Raw genomic sequence first — 22,375 nt, 5'->3', positions numbered from 1 at the left:
TATTGTTTTTGGATTTGGCAAAATATTTTTGCTGTTATTTATTTTTTGAGAAATTAATTCAAATTTAATCAAATGGAGAATTCTTTTTTGGTTTATACTAGGAGTACAATTTATTTAGAACAAAAAATATGTTACATTGAATTGTTTTCTGTGGAGAAAAGGTACTTAAAAGTGGGTCCCAGAGAAGGCCTATAAACGAATGACACTAATCCAAAAAGAAAGGCGTACAGGTGTTACACGTGTCCAGATAAGTCTAGGCTAGGTCCACAAAAACCAATGAAATAAGAAAGGAATACTCAAAACCACTGTTGCCACAATCCACAATTGGGCGATGGAAAGCACGTGCTCCCTCAACCAATAAACTCTCTCTCTCACACACACGCTAATGCACATATTCATATCCCTCCTCACTTCGTTTCTCCAAAGTCTTTCTCTCTCTAAATGTTCCCTCTCTCTAAAACCGCCTAGTCTGTGGTGATGTTGATCCTCTCTGCGTCTCCTTCTTCCTCCACTCTCTCTTCTTCTTCTTCACACATTTCTAGGCCTTTAATTTCTTCCTCGTCTTCATCTTCTGCTTCATTTTCAACTTCACTTCCAGTAGTTGCAGTCAAAGCTGCTGCCAGGCTACTGTCAATTCGGAAGTTACGGTGTGCAATTTTCTGTGCTTCGAAGGTTCGTGGAATGGCGGAAATAGTTGAAGAGAAGAAGGAATCGAATTCAACTGCTGCTGCTGCCGCCGCCGTCGCAGTTTCTACTTCTGAGAATCATGAGCTTCCGCAGTCGCGTGCCTTCCTTGACGCTCGTACTGGAGAAGGTTTATTTCTAGCTGCTCTTTTTTTTTTTTTTCAATTTGAAATATCTTTTGCATTTTGTGCTATGTCAGTGTGGTTTATTTTCTATCCACTCGTGCATTTTTGTGCGTAATGTGTCAGTGTCCCTTGTACGCATTTACGGTACGACGGCGTTTTTGTTCGAATGCATTGAAATCCTTGATATTCTTCACAGCTAACGATGCTAAACATACATGGTACTCGCAAATGCGCGGGTAGATTTTTTCTCTTCTGTGAGAGCTTATATTTCTGTTTTTTCCTCTTCCTGAACTTCAGTTTGTTTGTTAGGATAAAAAATTGTGTTGAGCTGATAGTTAAAAAGTAAGGATATCCCATTTGGCATGGACTTTTACTGTGAATGTTTGGAGTTATAATTGGTTTTGCCGCATGAACAAGTGAACTCTATGTTCATTGTTCAAGGTAAAATAAAGTGATGGAGATCTGAGGTTTGTTTAATATTATGTTTTTCCTAATAGTCCTGTCAAATAGACTTGTAGGAAAAACGTTCCATTCTAAGAGATGATTGGTCACAAGAGCAGTTTCAGTAGTGGTATTAAACTATTAATTCAATTATTTTTTTTATGCAATAAATAGCATACTGGTCTGTGGAAGCATGCTTAAGAGTTCAAACACCATTTCAATGAATTTGTCAACCTTGATGCACAGGTAAAGTATGTTTTGGTTACAGTAAGCTCAATGAGTGTTCCTCTATGAAACACATCAGTTGGGCTTTGTTGCTTCAACTTCATAGGGACATCTTAAACTGACAACTAGCAGAACTAAACTTGAAGAACGGTGCCACTATAACGTAATGTGAGTCCATCTTGATGATGGTGCTTGATAATTTGTGGATGGTAAGAGACTGAGACAGTTAATAGGGGATGTGATGAGGGGAAGGATATATATTGAAGGGTAAGGCTAAATAAAAGTTAGGGGTTGAAAACCTTTTTATGAACATCAAAATAACCAGATGAACTACCAAGACAGGATTGTTAAAGAGAATTAAGAAGCTAACTGGTTTCTACTCTTTTTTGCTTTCTCTTTTCCATCTGTTTGGTTTAAAGGAGTTGATTGCTGAGAGGTAAAAGCTATAGACTAATTTGCATTAGTGTTATTAAAAGCCATCGCTTTGTCGCTTAAAGCGATGAAGTGAAGCAAGGTGTTGTTGCTTCATATGTAAAATCATGCGCCTTAGAGAAGTTTGCGCTTCAAACAATGGTGCACAACGCAAGTCCCACGAGAATCAATTGCTTCTTTGAATCTCAAGTTCGAGGAGTTGGACTAATATGGCACTATTGTATATTTGGTGTTGAAATTAGTAGTTTAATTTCAATTTAATTCTTGTTATACTAAATTCGTAGATGTTTGATTTTTTTTTATTTCCTGTAAATTGTGTTGTTCACTTCAGGGAAAGGTGCTCTTTTCTTCTCTTTTTTCGTTTCAAGCCTCATGGACCTTGTCGTTATTTTTGTGCTTTTGGATTGTAAAAAGACTGGAATGCATTGTTCCCCCCCCCCCCCCCAAGGTCTTTGATCTGGCGGTAAGAACGCAACGTGTAGCCTTCTTGGATGAAGCATTCGGGGTCTTAGATTCGAGCTAGCTTACACTTCTATTTTGTCGTAGCTTATAAATCTCAAAATTCATGCAAAGATTGGAAAACAATGTGGTCTAGTTGGATCTTTTTTTGACAAGGCATCACCTAGTTGGATCTTGACTGACATGACACATACACTTATACTATCTTCTCACATGGCTGCTAATTTTGTTGGGGATTAGACGCAAATACCACTTTAAAGCACTCTGTGGTCTAGATGCTATTCTTCTAGTTTCACTCGACATATTTAACTAGTTCAAAATGTAAAAAGGATTAGCTAAGTTTTCTTTCTGATACTGTCTTTAATTCCTTTGGATATCTTCTCCATTGCTTTTTGAAGGATTTCATTTCCTCTGCTAATTGTCATGATCTCATAATTGTTATGACTGCTATCTTGTTACGTGATGAAAATGTGCAAGTAGCGGCATGAGGGAAAGTCTTTGTAAAGATAATCACTTTAAACTGTTTCATGTCTAATGATATATAGACTGTAAATCGTATACTCTAGTGGAAAATGATTATCCATCAAGAAATAAGTTAAAAGAATTATGTACTTGACATAAAAGCAAAACTGTCTCTTTTTCCTTATAAAAAAAAGTACTTGGCATAAATAAAACTTAAAACTATGTACAAATGCAGTCTTAAGTTTCTTGTAAAATAAGTTGAGGTATAAAGTTATATTTGGTCATAAAAAAAAGAGAATATTAAGGTTCTTAGAATGCTTCCTCAAGACTTTAATGGAGCATTTTTCCTTCCTTTCCATGACTTGCTTTCCCCCCACCACATTCCTTCCTTTGTCTTTTTGGGTAAACTCAATTAAATCCTATCCTGTTTTTTTTTTTTGGGGCTGTGAGTTGTGCCTTTTTTCTCTTCTATATTCCCTACTTATAATTTCTAATCAAACAAGATTGATTTGGAAAGATTAAAAGGACAGACATCTGAAGCAGTTCTCAACCGGTGTGCTAGCTTAGGGGCTAGTTATTTACATGAAATGTACGAAGTAGGATCTTAAAAACATGTCATGTTTGGCCACTCCTTTTGCTGTTAATGGTTTACTTTTCTCTCCTTCATTTGAGGTGATTCTGGATGAGTGTAGAATTTCTATTAATTAGTGATTTGTTGGTTTTGAGGGTTAAAGAGTTGGGAGACTGGTGAATCAGTAACATATGTTTCACTAGGCACTGGTTTACTGTTTTCTGGAGTCGAGCTAAAACTTGGAAATACCTAGTTCCAACAGGTGCTCTGTCGTGCTGTGAGAAGTGCCACATCTGTGGAAGAAAGAGCAAAAAGAAAGGAAATGTTTTATTTCTGTTTTTTTTGTTTATCTATGTTATGAGATCGCTTTAGGCATTTATATGTTGTCTACTTTGTGTTTCTTTGGCTTCTTTTGAGGTATCTCATAGGTTGATTTGCTACATGGTGTCTAGTATGTTTTAGCACATGGGTGCATTACTGTTGGGAAGTATTTTGTTGATATTATTTACCTGTCAAAAAGAGAAACCTTGGGCATCTTACCGAGGGTTGGATTGCAATATACATTTTAAGAATAGTAGGACTGCTGCCGAATTCTTGAAAACTTCTTCTTAAAAGGATTTGGAAACCTACTAACATGTTGTGGCAGTTCATAAGTGTAAGACCTTGTTGACACTTGTCTAGTCACCTTACCATCTTTCACTGGCTTGGTTTTGCTTGCTAAATTTAAACATACTGCTCAGCAGATGCCTTGCGCTCGTGTATCGTGACATGTATTTTGGTAGATCGCTTCTAATTGTTTTGAATGAACCTTTTTCTACTTTTTCCCCTGCATTGAGTGTTCTCTTTCTTGTACAGATTTGCTATCTGCTATTCGGAAAGCAGTGGAAGATGAAAAACTGCCGCTTAATGTTGCTGAAGGGATGGAGGAGTTGTATCATAACTATCAGAATGCAGTAAAATAACTTTCTTCAGCCTTTTGATTAATGTACTTTTTTGGTGTTGGGTTCTTTGTCAGCTTAAATGTGTTTGGTCATACATGTAAGAATCTTCTTGAATGGACTTACTTTCTGGGGGTATAACATGCTATCTTAGGGTACTAAAGAACATTATAATATATTTAAGATGAACAACAACAACAACAACAACCTAGTAAAATCCCATAAGTGGGGTCTGGGGAGGGTAGTGTTTACGCAGACCTTACCCCTACCCCGAAGGGGTAGAGAGGCTGTTTGCGAAAGACCCTCGGCTCAAGATAATAAAAAGACAAAAGGAGAGAATATTAGATTCACCACGGAGATCATAGGAAAAAAGGAACATAAAATGCAGAAGAAAAATGCAAAGCAAAGACGATGGCTAGTAAATGGATCCTGCGTAGAAAATAGAAAATAGTAAGACACGACATTGCCCCTAACTATCTTAGACAAAACCCCAGCGGACTAGGCTCACAAAGGTACAAAGTAACGCAAGACTCAACTACCTCCTAGCCTACAACCGTAATACTCGACCTCCACAACTTCCTATCAAGTGTCGTGTCCTCGGAAATCTGAAGCCTCGCCATATCCTGTCTGATCACCTCTCCCCAATACTTCTTAGGCCGCCTCTACCTCTTCTCGCGCCTTCCACAACCAGCCGCTCACACCTCCTTACTGGAGCATCTGGGCTTCTCCTCTGTACATGCCCAAACCATCTGAGCCTCGCTTCCCGCATCTTGTCATCAATGGGAGCCACGTGCACCTTCTCCCGAATATCATCATCATTTCTAATCTTATCCATCCTAGTGTGCTCGCACATCCACCTCAACATCCTCATTTCTGCTACTTTCATCTTTTGGATATGTGAGTTCTTAACAGGCCAACACTCAGCCCCATACATCATGACCGGTCTAACCACCGCTTTATAGAACTTACCTTTAAGTATCGTTGGCACTCTCTTGTCACACAAGACTCCAGATGCTAACCTCCACTTCATCCATCCTACCCCAATACGGTGTGTGACATCCTCGTCGATCTCCCCTCCCCCGTGGATAACCGAACCAAGGTACTTGAAGCTATCTCTACTTGGGATAACTTGAGACTCAAGTCTCACATCCACGTCCACTTCTTCCGGCCTAGCGCTGAACTTACACTCGAGGTATTCCGTCTTCGTTCTGCTTAGCTTGAAACCCTTAGACTCAAGAGTCTGTCTCCACACTTCCAATCTCTCGTTAACACAGGCTCGTGACTCATCAATCAGAACTACGTCATCGGCGAATAGCATGCACCATGGCACCTCCCCTTGAATATGGTTTGTTATCGCATCCATCACCAGGGCGAATAAGAACGGACTGAGTGCAGAGCCTTGGTGTAACCCCATTTCAACCGGAAAATGCTCAGAGTCCCCTCCTACTGTCCTAACCCGAGTCTTAGCCCCATCATACATGTCCTTAATTGCCATAACATAAGGAACCGACATACCTTTTGCCTCCAAGCATCTCCAGAGAACTTCTCTAGGAACCTTGTCATACGCTTTCTCTAGGTCAATAAACACCATGTGCAGATCCTTCTTTCTCTCTGTACAGTTCCACCAACCTCCTAACAAGGTGTATAGCTTCTGTGGTGGAACGCCCCGGCATGAACCCGAACTAGTTGTCGGATACAAACACTGTCATCCTCACCCTCGCTTCAACCACCCTCTCCCATACTTTCATGGTATGACTCAGTAATTTGATACCACTATAATTGTTACAACTCTGGATATCACCTTTGTTCTTATACAATGGAACCACCGTACTCCACCTCCACTCATCTGGCATCCTCTTCGCCTTAAAAATAACATTAAACAACCTAGTCAACCACTCCACACCTGCTCTCCCTATACACTTCCAAAATTCCACCGGAATCTCGTCTGGCTTGGTAGCTCTGCCCGTACTCATCTTACGCATAGCCCCCACGACTTCCTCGACCTTGATACGCCTGCAGTGCCCGAAGTCACGGTGACTCTCGGAATGCTCCAATTCGCCTAGCACAATATCACGATCCCCTTTTTCATTCAGAAGTTTATGAAAGTAAGTGCCATTTCCTTTTAATCTGGGCATCTTCCACCAGTACTCTTCCATCTTCGTCCTCAATGCATCTCACTTGGTCCAAATCTCGAGCCTTCCTCCCTCTCGACTGGGCCAGCCGAAATAATTTCTTCTCCCCGCCTTTTTCCCCCAGTTCCTCGTACAACGACCATAAGCCGCATTCTTAGCCTCCGTGACCGACAATTTAGCTTACTTCCTAGCTACCTTATATCTCTCCATGCACGCTCGCCTCTCCTCCTCACCTATGCTCTCCACTAACTTCAGGTATGCCGCCTTCTTCGCTTCCACTTTGCCTTGGACCACTTCATTCCACCACCAATCTCCTTTGTGCCCACCAGAGACACCGGTTGAGACCCCTAACACCTCTCTCGCAGATTCTCTTATACAGTCCGCTGCTGCTGATCACATAGTGTTCGCATTCCCACTACTCCTCCAAGTTCCCATACCTGACAACCGACACTCCAAATATATTTAAGATGGTGAATGTTTATTTTGTTTCTACTATTGTATTTGATCATTTGGGTTTTAGTGGATGGTACTATACAACCATGTGCTGTTGGTATGAAAAAATAAAGTTCACCTTTCAAAGTCAAGGCATCAAAACCTCTTTCTGTAGTGTACCAGTAACAATACTTGAAACTTTGGAGCTAGAAAAGGTAAAATGGAGAGAGAAGCCACAATTTGACATATCTTGACTTTTCCATAAACCAATTATGTGCTGGAAATTGCAGAAAATAACCTCATGATAATAGGTTAAGCTCTTGTGAAGAGTTTATGTGTAGTCTGTCACTCGACATGTTCGTTATCATTTCTTCCTGGAGCATGGAATATATGACCTTAGGATGGCAGAATTCTAACAGAGATAAATCTCTTTGTTAGAATAGTTATGTAACCCTAATCCCATATGTATTAGGAGTAGGACATGTTATGTATATATATAGGGCTCATTATATCATGTTTAACAGATGGGAATAATATCAATCATATTTTCTCCCGTGCATTCTCACATGGTATCAGAGCAATTGTGAGAGATTTATCGATGTGCACAAATTCCAGCGATTTCAGGAAGAGAAATCAGTCACCGGAAGCCTTTTTCCGGCGACATTTTCAAGGCTGTTTGTGTTTGCGTTGTCTCTGTTAGTGTTGTGCAAAATCCTACACTACCACAAGAGTCGCCACTGTCCGGTGACCAAACCCTAGAAAAATCTCCGGCAATAGAAGTCCCACGCGCCGCCACGCGCCACTAGAAGCTCACGCGCGTGAGCTCACATGCCGGCGCGTGCAGAACCCTCCGGCCATTTTTTGAAAAACTTTCTTCAGAACAGTTGGGTCGTGTACCAATTCCGACCCCACCCATACTGTTTTCGTTTGATTCCGACCACTTTGAGTTTTTCCGGCAGCTACAGTAATTTTCCGGCAAAAAAAACAGTGTCTCCATCTGTTTCAGCGAGTTTTCAATTGATTCTTTCTGTTATTTGGTGATAATTTTATAGACCTCACTTCAATCCAACGATGTCTTTGGGAGTCGATGCTTTCGGGTCTAAAAACCCGGGTTTTGGCAGTTCCGGTATTATGATCACCTCAGAACCTTTAATGGGAAGTTCAAACTACTTAGCTTAGGCTTCGTCTGTCGAGTTGTGGTGTAAAGGTCAAGGAGTTCAAGATCATTTAACAAAAAAGGCTAGCGAAGGTGATGAAAAGGCCAAAACACTTTGGGAGAAGGTCGATGCTCAGTTATGTAGTATCCTGTGGCGATCTATTGATTCCAAGTTGATGCCCTTGTTCCGTCCATTCCAGACATGTTATTTAGTTTGGGAAAAGGCTCGTAATTTATACACTAATGACATATCTCGTTTCTATGATGTAATATCGTGAATGATAAGCTTGAAGAAGCAAGAATTAGATATGTCTACTTACTTGGGACAAGTACAGGTAGTCATGGAAGAATTTGAGACATTGATGCCAGTTTCTGCTAGTATTGAAAAGCAACAAGAGCAACGACATAAGATGTTTCTAGTTCTTACACTCGCTGGACTCCCTAATGACCTTGATTCAGTACGTGACCAGATTTTGGCTAGTCCGACTGTCCCCACAGTTGATGAATTATTCTCTCGATTACTTCGCCTTGCTGCAGCACCAAGTCACCCAGTGAGCTCATCACTAACACTTGACTCATCTGTCCTGGTATCCCAGTCAGTGGACAATCGGGCATCTCAAACTATGGAGAATAGACGAGAAGGAGGTCGTTTTGGAAGATCTAGACCCAAGTGCTCTTATTGTCATAAACTTGGAAACACTCGTGAAGTGTGCTATTCTTTACATGGTCGCCTACCCAAAAATGCTTATGTTGCTCATACCGAGACTACATGTAACCAGGGATTTTCTTTATCTGAAGGGAGTATAATGAGTTCCTTCAATATCGAGCAAGTAAGCAGACATCTCCACAAGTAGCCTCTATTGCTCAGACTGATACTTCTGTTGCTGGTAATTCTTTTGCTTGTCGTTTCCTAGTCTAGTACTTTTGGACAATGGGTTGTGGACTCAGCCGCTTCTGATCATATCTCTGGTAATAAATCACTTTTGTCAAATATTGCGTATTCACAGTCTCTTCCCACTGTTACTTTAGCCAATGGGTCTCAAACTAAAGCAAAAGGTGTTGGACAAGCGAATCCCCTACCCTCTATCACTCTAGATTCCGTTCTTTATGTCCCTGGCTGTCCTTTTAATCTTGCATCTGTTAGTCGTTTGACTCGTGCCCTCCATTGTGGTATATATTTTATTGATGATTCTTTTATTATGCAGGACCGCAGTACGGGACAGGCGATTGGAACAAGACTTGAATCAAAAGGCCTTTACTACCTTAACTCACTCAATTCCTCCAAGGCATGTCTAGTTACAGATCCTCCAGACCTAATTCACAGACGTTTAGGACATCCAAGCTTATCCAAGCTTCAGAAAGTAGTGCCTAGTTTGTCTAGTTTATCTACATTAGAGTGTGAGTCATGTCAGCTCGGGAAACATACCCGAGCATCCTTTCCTCGTAATATTGAGAGTCATGCAGAGTCTGTTCATTCTGATATATGGGGTCCTAGTAGAGTCAATTCAACCTTGGGATTTCGTTATTTTGTTAGTTTCATTGATGATCATTCAAGATGCACTTGGATTTTCTTAATGAAAGATCGTTCTGAGTTGTTTTCTATATTCCAGAATTTTTGTGCTGAAATTAAAAATCAATTTGGTGTTTCCATTCGCACTTTTCGCAGTGATAATGCCTTAGAATATTTATCCTCTCAATTTCAGCAGTTTATGACTTCTCAAGGAATTATTCATCAGACCTCTTGTCCTTATACCCCTCAGCAAAATGGGGTTGCAGAGAGAAAGAATAGGCACATCATTGAGACTGCTCGCACACTTCTCATTGAATATCATGTTCCGTTACGTTTTTGGGGCGATGCAGTTCTCACAGCTTGTTATTTGGTTAATCGGATGCCTTCATCTCCCATCCAGAATCAGATTCCGTATGCAGTATTGTTTCCTAAGTCACCCTTATACTCTGTTCTCCCTCGTGTTTTTGGAAGCACTTGTTTCGTTCATAACTTAGCCCCCGGGAAAGATAAGCTAGCTCCTCGTGCTCTCAAGTGTGTATTCCTTGGTTATTCTCGTGTTCAGAAGGGATATCGTTGTTACTCACCTCATCTTCGTAGGTACTTTATGTCCTCCGACATCACATTTTTTGAGTCTAAACCTTTCTTTACCTCTTATGACCATTCTGACCACTTTGATATATCTGAGGTCTTACCTATACCGACCTTTAAGGAGTCTACTATAGCTCCTCCTTCACCTTCCGCCACAGACGTCTTACCCATTCCAATCGTTGGGGAGTCTAGTGTGGCTCCTCCTACACTCCCTGCCACAGGAACACCACTCTTGACATATCATCATCGTCCGCACCCAGCATCAGGCCTAGCTGATTCACGTCCTGCACCTGACCCTGCTCCTACTGCGGACTTGTCTCTTCCTAGTACACCGATTGCACTTCGGAAAGGTATACGGACCACCCTTAATCCTAATCCCCATTATGTCGGTTTAAGTTATCATCGTTTGTCATCACCCTATTATACTTTTCTATCTTCTTTGTCCTCTGTTTCCATCCCTAAGTCTACAGGTGAAGCATTGTCTCATCCAGGATGTCGACAGGTTATGATTGACGAGATGTCTGCTTTACATACGAGTGATACTTGGGAGCTCGTCCCTTTTCCTTCAGGTAAATCTACTGTTGGTTGTCGTTGGGTATATGCAGTCAAGGTTGGTCCGGATGGTAAGGTTGATCGTCTTAAGGCTCGTCTTGTTGCCAAGGGATATACTCAGATATTTGGGCTCGATTACAGTGATACCTTCTCTCCCGTGGCTAAGATAGCATTAGTCCACCTTTTTCTATCCATGACTGATGTTCACCATTGGCCCCTCTATCAGCTGGATATTAAGAATGCTTTTTTATACGGTGACCTTGAGGATGAAGTTTATATGGAGCAACCACCTGGATTTGTTGCTCAGGGGGAGTCTCGTGGCCTTGTATGTCGCTTGCGCCGGTCACTTTATGGTCTAAAGCAGTCAGTCTCCTTGAGCCTGGTTTGGTAAGTTCAACACAGTTATCCAGGAATTTGGCATGACTCGGAGTGAAGCTGATCACTCTGTATTTTATCGGCATTCTGCTTCGAGTCTCTGTATTTATCTGGTGGTCTATGTTGACGACATTGTTATTACCGGCAATGACCAGGATGATATTACTAAATTGAAGCAACATCTCTTTCAACACTTTCAGACTAAGGATCTGGGCAAACTAAAGTATTTTCTGGGTATTGAGGTCGCTCAGTCTAGCTCAGGTATTGTGATCTCACAACGGAAGTATGCCTTAGATATTCTTGAGGAGACAGGAATGACAGGTTGTAGACCTGTTGATACTCCGATGGATCCGAATTCTAAACTTCTGCCAGGATAGGGGGAGCCTTTTAGCGATCCTGCAAGATATAGGCGGTTGGTTGGTAAATTAAATTACCTTATAGTGACAAGACCTGACATTTTCTTTCCTGTGAGTGTTGTGAGTCAGTTTATGGATTCTCCGTGTGATAGTCATTGGGATGCAGTTGTTCGCATTCTTCGGTATATAAAATCAGCTCCAGGCAAAGGTTTATTGTTTGAGGATCGAGTCCATGAGCAGATCGTTGGATACTCAGATGCTGATTGGGCAGGATCACCTTCTGATAGACGTTCTACTTCTGGATATTGTGTCTTAGTAGGAGGAAATTTGGTATCTTGGAAGAGCAAGAAACATAATGTGGTTGCTCGGTCTAGTGCATAATCAGAATATCGAGCAATGACTATGGCGACATGTGAGCTAAGTTGGATCAAACAGTTGCTCAAGGAGTTGAAATTTGGTGAGATTAGTTAGATGGGACTTGTGTGTGATAATCAAGCTGCTCTTCATATTGCGTCAAATCCATTGTTCCATGAGAGAACTAAACACGTTGAGATTGACTGTCACTTTGTCAGAGAAAAGATACTCTCGGGAGATATTGCTACAAAGTTTGTGAAGTCGAATGATCAACTTGCAGATATTTTCACCAAGTCTCTCACTGGTCCTCTTATTCACTACATATGTAACAAACTCGGTACATATGATTTATATGCACCAGCTTGAGGAGGAGTGTTAGAATAATTATGTAACCCTAATCCCATATGTATTAGGAGTAGGACATGTTATGTATAGGGCTCATTGTATCATGTTTAACAGATGAGAATAATATCAATTATATTTTCTTCCGTGCATTCTCACACTCTTTAACAAGTTTCTTATATTTGAATTTTCTTCTTTTCTTGGTTTGTCCTATGTGTCTTACTTTTTCCTGTGCCTCAAGCTACATCTTAATTTGAATGTCAATGAATTGGTCTGCTACTTGCTTTCTCTTTCCAATTAAAATGTAGAAGAGTTCATTATCTCCTTCTCGGAAGACTACTTCTTTTAGACTTAAGCATATTGTCAGTCTGTGCAGGAAAGACAGGATTAGGAATGAAGTTATTAGGGACAAGGTAGGAGTGACATCTGTGGAGGACAAGTTGCGGGAATCGAGGTTAAGATGGTTCGGGCATGTGAAGAGGAGAGACATAGATGCTTCGGTCAGGAGTTGTGAGAGGTTGTCCATGGCGGGTCTGAGGAAGGGAATGGGTAGGCCTAAGAAGTATTGGGGAGAGGTAATTAGGCAGGACATGTTATTGCTTCAGCTTACTGAGGATATGACCCATGATAGGAAGGTGTGGAGGTTGAGGATTAGGGTTGTAGGTTGACAGATAGTAGTGTACTTTCTTATTCATGGTTCTTTATTATTACATGCTGTGTCATTCGCGCCCGTTACCATATTATATTGTTGTTACTATTGTTTGCTACTTGGTTGCTTTATCTCCACTATTCCTTGAGCCGAGGGTCTATTGGAAACAACCTCTCTATCTTTATGAGGTAGGGGTAAGGTCTGTGTACACACTACCCTTCCCAGACTCCATTTATGGGATTACACTGGGTTTGTTGTTGTATGTATTGCTTTTCTTAGAGAGAGAATGAGTCCGTTGAGACCCAAAACTATTTGGCATTTTCTGTTTTGCTTATTTGAAACTTCTTGCGGGTCATGTGCTTCTCTTGATTTCTCCTGATTGCCTTTTTTTCTTTTTAAGGTTTTACAAAGTGGAGTACCCAAAGCAGATGAGATCATTTTGTATAACATGGCTCTTGCGTTGGATCGTATTTTTGTGGATGTGAAGGTAGTCCTCTTCCATTTGGGTTTTACAATTCACACTAGAAGTTGGGATCTGTATCTTTGTTTTCTTACTTCAGTCATGCACACGTGTATTCTGTCAAGTTGTTAAAATGCGACATCGTAAATGTGGCAACACCCTTGTTTCAGGATGCTTTTGAGTTCTCGCCACATCATAAGGCCATTCGTGAACCTTTTGACTATTACAAGTTTGGCCAAAATTATATCCGCCCTTTACTTGATTTCAGGTCAGTCTCAATTTTATTATTGTTGCGTTAAAGATCATGTAATAGTTTGATTAACTTAAAATTAGTGTGGTTCTTTTGACCTGGTTAACGACTGAATTCATAGGCATTATTTGTGTAAACAACATAAAGATATCCTCTGAACCGGGTGTGGTCCACATATTTTTGTCACTGTATCCACCAGCCTGTTGAGATCAATAAATTCAGACCTGGCCTGCTCTATATGGCCTCTTTATACCTGGTAGATAATGGAACGATGTAAGGTACAGATAAGCTAGTACTAGTTCATAAAAGGTTGGCAGGTGGGGGAATATATGTGAGAATAACATGTTGCAAATTTAGGTTGAGAGACTGATAGTAAAACTACTGAAATTGCTTATATCTGAAGGGGAAAGGGATTATGTCATGTTAGAATAGTTGTCCTAATGGCTATAGAAAATCATTTTGATCATGATGTAAGGGATAGCTAAATTGTTTGCATTTATGTACAGGGAAAATATCTTTTGTTATTACCCTAATTATTTCCTCATTGCAGTTGTAAGTTTAATAATGTTATTTTCTCTATTGGTTGGGAAAATTCTCCATCTATTTTTAGCTGATGGAAAGAGCTAAGTCATTGCTCTTTTCTGATGAACAATTGGTCATGTCCTAATATCTATTCATTATTTTTACCCGGTGATGATTAGCATGCCTCATAGTATTCCTGCAGTAAGAAGAATGACACAATCGAAGTACTGTGCGCCTAACAATCTATCCATTCGATTGGACCTTATTCCATTGATTTTATGATCCAAATACGTATATTTAGAAGCTACATAAAAATTATTTTGGACTTTTAAGTTTAAAAATATAAAACACTGAAAAGAAAATCATAATTAAAGAAAAATGTTATTTGACTCTTCAAATAGTAATATGTGAAACAAAAAGGGATAGAGGGAGTATGTTGGTTTTGGTGACATATCTAAGGAGGAGCAACCTATTATAGTTTTCTAAATTTGATTTGTGCGTTGCATCTCTGCCCTTCCGGGGTAGGGGTAAGGCTGCGTACATCTTACCCTCCTTAGATCCCACTTGTGGGAAACTACTGGGTTTGTTGTTGTTGTTGTTGCTTTGTGCATTGCATGTCATGGCTTTACTGGTATGTAGATAGAGATTTTGGAAGAGATGAAATAATAAATCTCCTGAAAGGAGGAACAATTAACAAAAAACCTTACAAATTGAGGTGTTGTAGTCGTTGTATGAACAACTTAATCACCACATAGTGGTGCTAGTACTTAAGTTGATGTATCTATTTGACTGTTTAATAGCTAGTTTGTGTTTAGCACTTCACTGAGTTGTGTGGGTCGATTTACCAAGTGACAAGTCCATGCTTTCCCATTAGCATTTATTGATGGTTAGCTATTCATGTAAAATTGCTATAATGTGGGGATGTTACTCCTCTGTTAAATAGTGAAGTTGCACATTTTTGAGTTGTGGAATTGATAGGAAATTCAAAGTCTGTATTGCTTGACAGATAAGTATGATGTTACATTGTCTTTCATAAAAAAGGTATGATGTTAGATGGTTGTGTTGTTCAAGGAATTCACTATGCCTCTACCAGGGGCCGCTGATGAACAATATCTCTATTATGGATATGCATGGCTCGTTTATTAGAAAATTTTTAATCAGCTTTAGAGAATACATTTCAAATGTGGTTAATAGCAAGCTCTTTGGCCTTTTGCATTGAAGTAAACAACCTTGTGCCCTGCAGATCATGATTTATTTCTGACTCTAACCTCTAGCATTCTTGACTTTTTAGGAGTTCTTATGTTGGCAATATATCAGTTTTTGGTGAAATAGAAGAGAAGCTCAAGCAGGTTCATTATTTCAGACTTTCAGCGTGTCACTATTTATTATTTTCTTCTGTGCGTGTGATAGTATGAATAAGGGGATAGCTATATTGCTTGGACTGCACATAAAGTGAAACAGTTGAATTGAAACTTTATACTTTCCATGAGATCTCACTTGAGACCTGTCATGAAATAATCAGCCCAAGCATAAAACACTTTTGTTGTTCTTGTACTGGTTGGGCTCTGCTTCCATGTGGCTCTTTAAGTGGTTTTGGTAAATCAGATGAAAGGTTTTGCCAACTGAAGTTGGCATACTATCTGCTAAACAATTAGAGCTCCTTCATGTAAATTTCCTTGAATAATCAAGTAATGCTGGAAAAAATTTCTGGAGCACATTCTCAAAACATGAGCTTAACGTGGCTTTGCTTTTTACACCCCTTAAAGGATTTGCCTAACTGGATGTACTAGATAATGTTTCCTAATTTCCTCTCTATTCAGCAGCTTCCTTGGTGGGGATGAATGTCCCTAAGACTTTGTAACTACTTAGCTTTAATATGTTATGTATTTAGTTGAATTATATTAATGTTCCTACTTCAGAGCTTCTATTATCTTATGCCGGTTTGTCCGTCTCTTTAATGAAAAAATTTAGATGTCTTTCTCATTTTATGCATTTCGTCTTTCAAAAGAAGTTACTTGCCAGTTAGAACTATGTGCTCTCCTTATCCATCAAAATTATATGCTCATTATTAAAAAGAGACACGAATAAATAATCTTGGCTCAAGATGTTGTGGGTGGACCAGCTATTTATTTATCACCTGGATATTCGCTGGTTTACGCCTAAAAGGATCTTCTTATAAAGTTGAATATTCTTCTTCGATGCTGTATAGCACTAACTATATATGGAGAGCTCTTGAGTGCTTGCGGTACAATTTGTCCAGAAGAAAGATTAACAATTTTATAACAAAAGAAAAAAAAACCTTACTGTGAAGTCTTAGTTCTTTTCTTGATATTTCCTTTTCGTACTCCGTTTACTGTTAAAAAAGCTCAAACTTGTTAGTCGATATGTTTGCCCTGTTCTTCTGTTTGTTTCTTTTATTTTTTTGGATAAGGGGACAGTTCTTCTGTTGCATGGCTTTTTATATTTTATCTTGATCCTTTTGCTGTTGTCCTAACTGAATCAGTATCTCTCTATACTAATTTCAGGGCGATAATGTTGTTTTGATGTCAAACCACCAAAGTGAAGCAGATCCAGCGGTTATTGCTCTGTTGCTTGAATCGAAGCACCCATACATTGCTGAGAACATAGTTAAAATCATTTTCACCCAATTGCACTTTATAAGATAACTATACCTCAAGCAGCTTAATTAACTAATCTATGCTTACTGGTAAACAGATCTATGTTGCAGGAGATAGAGTTATTACTGATCCTCTTTGCAAGCCATTCAGCATGGGAAGGTGCTTAATTAGATAAGTAGCATTGTCAAAGTATGTTCAGAAATCACATTTACTTTAGACAGCTGACAAGCTTTTTATGTCTAGGAATCTCCTGTGTGTTTATTCGAAAAAACATATGGGTGATGACCCCAAACTTGTCGAGAAGAAAAAGAGAGCAAACACAAGAAGCTTGAAGGAGATGGCTGTGCTATTGAGGTACTTATGCTGCTAGTACTTTGTCCTTTTTGGAGTATTTTGATGAAGCTTTTACTTTGCAAGTTGTGCCAGGTAGTCTCGGGGTTCCATTCTGGAGACACTATTACCAATATTATCTGTGCCAATCTCTAATCAAGATTGTCTCTGCTAAGTTTTGTAAATGAAACGGAAGATTCTCTCTTTAAAGTCTATGCGTAGTGGACATGATTAAAAATGGCAAGCTAAACCTAATATTGCATGTGTGGTCCTATTTTTTCAATCTCGTCTCATCTTCTCTAGCTATTGAAAAAGCTTGTTTTATTAGATGTTTGATAGTTCATTTTCATGAGGTAGTTCAACCCCACTTGATTAATCTGCCTGGAAGAAAACCAAAGAGCAAGTTGTGGTAAAAATGATGTCTAATGTGGAATGTGTAGTAGATACTACAAATATGATAGACGGAGGTTTCCTCATGAATATGGATATGTGAAATTCAATTATCGTCCACCATATGACTGCTTTACCGGGTTCATACTCTAAGTCCTAAAGTGTTGGGTGAGTAACTGAATGCCATCGTTCGCATAATAATACAAGAGAACATCTTAGGATATATATACTTTTGGCAATTCAAGATAGCCCATTATTGCCCCATTTGATGGAAGCATACATCTGAGGATACGTGTACTTGTGGTCCAGGGGTGGATCAAAACTAATATGGATTGCTCCTAGTGGTGGAAGAGATAGGCCAAACCCTATTACAAAAGAATGGTATCCAGTAAGATTTCTTTTTTGATTTCGATTATTGTTCTGTTTCCCTATATATTAGTTTTTACATTCTATTTTGATGGATGTACATTTTATAAGCGTGGCCAAAATCCTTTCATGATAATGTATTTTCTCAGTTTCATTCTATATGATTTGAACGAAGGAGAGTTTCAGATGTTAATTTGGCTCTGCATTTTATTAGTGGTAGTAGAGGAAAAAAATATAATGGTTTAACAGTTAGTTTGATAAAGAAAACATCACAGAAAATTTGAAATTGGAATAGTAAAATGAATTTGAATTGTTGCATGTTGTACAAAGTAACAATACCAGTGGAATGGTGAAAACACTTTGGGAAGTCCCAAAGTAGAAAAGCTGTTATAAATTGAAATGGAGGAAGTATGTGTTATTGCCGTATTCATTCTTTTAATTGATTCTTAATACCTTTGGGGGAAATATGCTTTCCCTGCCTAGGCAACAGGGGAAGGCTCCCACATATTCTGGATTACATCTCATGCCAATTTGCATAGGTAACCGACTGTATGAAAACTAAAAAAAATAAGCAACTAAAAATGTTAGTGGGTTGACGAATTGTTTCTTTACACAAATAACTAATATTACTTGAATTATAAGTAAAAGAAAAGGCTAACTAGCTTTTGTCCAGGAAGCACAACAAAAGAATAGTAGTAGGCAGAAGCAGCGGTAAGAAGGCCGATGTCAAGTGAAATAAGTAACAATAGCATTCAGTTGTCTTCACAACAGGGCAACAACCCTGATTTCGCTAACTGAGGCCGTGAGCTGTAATGTTTCTTCCTTGGTTGAGACCACCAGATTGAAGGAAACCCCTGCACTATCTGCATTAATCGCCTTTTGTGCATAAGATGTCACTTTGTTTTATATGTCACTTGATGGCTTCAGTAGGAGCTTTCCCTCTCTTTCCCGTCTGTGCTTTCCTCTCCATCTTTCCCTTCTTTGAATAAAAAAACCAGGAAGTCAGCCAGTCTTTTCTAAATAAGGGTAAGTGCCATCTAAAGAAGTTCATCCGCTGATTAAATAATTTGCTGCTCTTGATTGCTTCTCGCTAGATGAACTTCTTTAGAGGGTAAATTAGAGTTGTCCGAAGTATTGTGTCAACAATTTGTGTTCCTGACAGTAGCCGCTTCCTAGGTGAGGTTGTTCATACGGTAGTAACTTTTAAGGCAGAGTTAACTGTTTTTATCCTCTTGATATAGCAAAGGTACATACTACGGTTTACTGCTTCTATTCAGTATGTTCGGCAATAAACATCTCCATTGCATTTGCCTTGTGACAGTTCTAGGATAATGTTAGCTCTGGCAATTTCTCTTTTTTCTCTTAGCATGTAATATATCTATATATAGTGTGTACCTATGTATGATGAACAATTGGTTTCAAAAGTTTTGGTATTTATGAACCTTGCTTTAATTAAGAGATGCTTTTGTTATTGTATCCAAATTAGCCAAGGATCCATATAGGTAATACCAACTAGTTGGGACTAAGCTAATTATTTGTGAAGGGATAAGTGGGAGGTTTAGAGAACCCATAATCATATAACGGGTTCCAACTGATCAGAGACTGATGCATAGTTGATTGATTGATTAAGCTAAATATTTGTGAAGGGATAAGTGGGAGGTTTAGAGAACCCATAATCATATAACGGGTTCCAACTGATCAGAGACTAATGCATAGTTGATTGATTGATTCTGTCCAACGTGCGGTTGACTCTTTTTGCTTGTCTTTCTTGAGGCGCCATTTGATGCTTCCTCAACAGACAACATGAGAAGGCTTGTAGAACATGCTGGTGTCCCTGGTCACATTTATCCTCTAGCAATATTATGCTATGATATTATGCCCCCTCCGCCCCAGGTTGGTTTATGTGACAACTATGTTTGTTTCTGTAATGACTTGTACATTTTTATATAGCCCTGCTTGCTTACGTACAGGTTGAGAAAAATATTGGAGAGAAAAGAATAATATCTTTTCATGGAACTGGCATATCCGTGGGGCCCAAAATTGATTTTCATGAGGTTGCTGGTGCTTTGGAAGACTCTGAAGAGGTTGGTTGCTAGAGGTTCATTTCGTTTAATTATTGGAAGCTCTTTTTGGATTAAATTCTGCAGCCTAATGAGAGGTTTAGTGAATATTTGTTGGGAGACTTGAGGGAACTTATTGTATTTAATACTCAAGCTGGCGTGGACACCGCCATCATTTAAAGAGAAAGTAAAAAAAAAAAAAAACTATTTTGATCTAACAGAGAATGAAAGGAGAAGGAAAGTTGGACAAAAATCCACTTTTCATATGCATTTTCTTTTTCCTATTTGAGACCAAATTAACAGGTGATCAAAATGAACGTTTTTGATCTTTGCTAAGACCCGTGTTCCTAGAAGTTTTGACTCCTTCAGTTGAGCTATTCTCTTGACGGTGGAAAGTTAAGAAGAAAAGCTCCACAGCAACTATCAGTGTGCAAGTAAAACATTTATTGGACACTGTTTTTATTTTATTCATTTCTTGTTAAGTTATTTCTGTAAACTGAAGCTAAATATGCATTTGTAGCTTGCTGAGGACTGTGAAATCTGTTTCCATATCAAAAGAAGCAAAGATGGAAATTTATGATCTTTTTTATTCTTTAACAAACAAGACTGAAATGTACCTTCTAATGTGCTAATAAGAAAATTATAGTATTCCATGGAATTCAAATGAATGATGAATTTTCCTGGAGTGTTAAATAATGTAGGAAGTTGGTGAGACTTCAGTTCAACTAATTTCCAATATAAAGCCACCTCCTTTAGGTGTTAACTGACTTGTTTGGCTGTCAACCTTCATTCCTGTGTTTTCTCTTTTATTTTAAGCTTACCAAAGCTGTTCGGCTGCTGTACTTGGCAGTTGTACAATTTGTTTTTCTACCTCTTTCTATGGCTTCAGTTTTCTGTTTCAAAATTCTTCTCCTCTTCCCACAATCTCTCAGCCCTTTAGCTCAAACATTCTTCTTTTGTCGCTCTTTTCTGTCATTCAGTAAAGAAGATGGTTTAACTAATTTCACTGCTTTCCGACCTGAAGCTCAAACATTTCCCACTTGCCTCTGCTTCCTATCGATCATTAAAGGAAATGATTTCACCAATTCACTGTATTCTTTCTTTTCACAGTAAGAATTCTCTGTAATGTTCTATTTCCATGGGTTTTTCTATCTCAGATTGATGTCCCATTTTACAGCCCAAGATATGCATCTTATTTTTATGAGATGCCGCTGGGACTTTTGTTTTCTTTCAATCAACTGTCATCATTCAAAGCTGCTATTTCCTCCCCCCTCCTTCCAAATAGTTGGGGAAATGCATTGTGGTTGGTCTTTTTGATCAAGGAAATTGGAGATGAATCCACGAAAGCTTTAGAAAACTGCACCTAATGTGAAGGGCTTAAGAGTGGATACTGTTCTTAATGCAGGCTAAGCTGGTCTACACAAAGGCACTTTATGACTCTGTAAACCAGCAGTACAACGTGCTAAATTCTGCTATACATGGCAAACAGGGACAGGAGGTATCAACTCCCAGCGTTTCATTATCACAACCATGGCAGTAGCTTCTGTTCCAACTTTATTTTCCATACCTTGTTGCTTCAGTCAGGTTTGTTCGTCACCCATAAAAATCTGTTGGATAAATTTAGAACTGGAACATTTGGCTTATATCGTCGTGTCTCTGTATGTCTCTGAATTACACTAGTTTGCAGATGTTTGTTTGGAAGTTATAATCAAATCACAAGGATAACACTCACAAACTATGCCACACTTTGCGCTTGCATGTGGTTGGTCTATGCGGAGAGTTGTCCAATTGATACGAACAAGTAGTTCTTGAAGTTACAGCCTACATACCGAAGGAAATTTTTTGGCAGGGCTTAGATAATTCTTTTGACACGAATGTATAGTTAGTTACTTTTACCTTGTATCTACTACATGTTGGATCTGAATCTATTAGCAATGATAGCTTTCAAGCACCGTCAATTCTGACCTTTTAAGTAAGTACGTAGGTATCCTAGATTGCTCATCTTACCTTAGAAGCGGTACTCCAATTTGTTCGGAAATATAATAAATGCTCTGCAACAGTTCTGCTTGTTTATAGTTTCTATAACTGTGAGATGCTGTTTGAACTACATTTGATGCAGCGCTAAATGTAGTCAGATTTAGTTTCAACGGCAGTGGCTATTAACCTATTTTCCTTCGATTGGTAATCCAGGATGCAGATGGAAGCATCCTGGTCACCCCTTTTATCAATTAAATCGAAGAGGAATGGTAGCTACAATGAGCCTCTCGAACCCCTAATGAAAGCAGAACTTGAAAGGCCCTTTAGCTTGATACGTAGTGGAACTGAATATGATATCCACAAGAGCATGCATGTATTGCAAACGGTTGTCGTGCCTCATTCTGTTGTCTCTCCCATGTACATATTTGTTCATCTTTCTCCACCTCACCATCTGCTTCCTTGGTTACCCCTACATTCCTTTCTTTCACGTTACGTTAGCAGCGGGCACTGCAGTGTTCTTTTTGGTAACTGTTAAGAATAATGAATTTCAGAGGAAGAAGGATCTAACTAAAGCTAAGCTAAGCTAAGAAGAGAAGAAAATAATACAAATAAGATAAAA

The 22,375-nt window shown here is 39.1% G+C and overlaps 1 protein-coding gene across 3 annotated transcripts; it reads left to right on the top strand.

The window, feature by feature from the left end:
* The first annotated feature begins 371 nt into the window (after positions 1–371).
* Positions 372–21,886, top strand: LOC104220272 (glycerol-3-phosphate acyltransferase, chloroplastic). 3 transcript variants are annotated; one of them, XM_070153148.1, is made up of 14 exons: positions 372–814; positions 4,255–4,352; positions 9,263–9,343; positions 13,184–13,270; positions 13,414–13,511; positions 15,307–15,364; positions 16,541–16,642; positions 16,731–16,792; positions 16,877–16,987; positions 17,663–17,741; positions 19,493–19,612; positions 19,690–19,803; positions 21,185–21,363; positions 21,467–21,886. In XM_070153148.1, the coding sequence occupies exons 1-13, from the start codon at positions 478–480 to the stop codon at positions 21,317–21,319; spliced, it is 1,482 nt and encodes a 493-aa protein (XP_070009249.1). In that variant the 5' UTR covers positions 372–477; the 3' UTR covers positions 21,320–21,363; positions 21,467–21,886. The 3 variants fall into 3 exon arrangements, with proteins under 3 accessions (XP_070009249.1, XP_070009250.1, XP_009769409.1); XM_070153149.1 differs by having other exon boundaries at positions 21,460–21,886; XM_009771107.2 differs by lacking the exon at positions 9,263–9,343 and having other exon boundaries at positions 374–814.
* Positions 21,887–22,375: the final 489 nt, after the last annotated feature.

Source organism: Nicotiana sylvestris, chromosome 8 (assembly GCF_000393655.2).
Source record: "Nicotiana sylvestris chromosome 8, ASM39365v2, whole genome shotgun sequence".
NCBI classification, from domain to species: Eukaryota; Viridiplantae; Streptophyta; class Magnoliopsida; order Solanales; family Solanaceae; genus Nicotiana; species Nicotiana sylvestris.
This window is presented reverse-complemented; position numbering and strand designations above follow the sequence as displayed.

Excerpts from the sequence above, each read along its gene's own strand:
- LOC104220272 (XM_070153148.1), top strand. The coding sequence starts at position 478 with ATGTTGATCCTCTCTGCGTCTCCTTCTTCCTCCACTCTCTCTTCTTCT. Across the intron at positions 15,365-16,540 it reads TAGAAGAGAAGCTCAAGCAG|GGCGATAATGTTGTTTTGAT; the intron begins GTTCATTATTTC and ends TACTAATTTCAG. Across the intron at positions 17,742-19,492 it reads TTACAAAAGAATGGTATCCA|GCGCCATTTGATGCTTCCTC; the intron begins GTAAGATTTCTT and ends GTCTTTCTTGAG.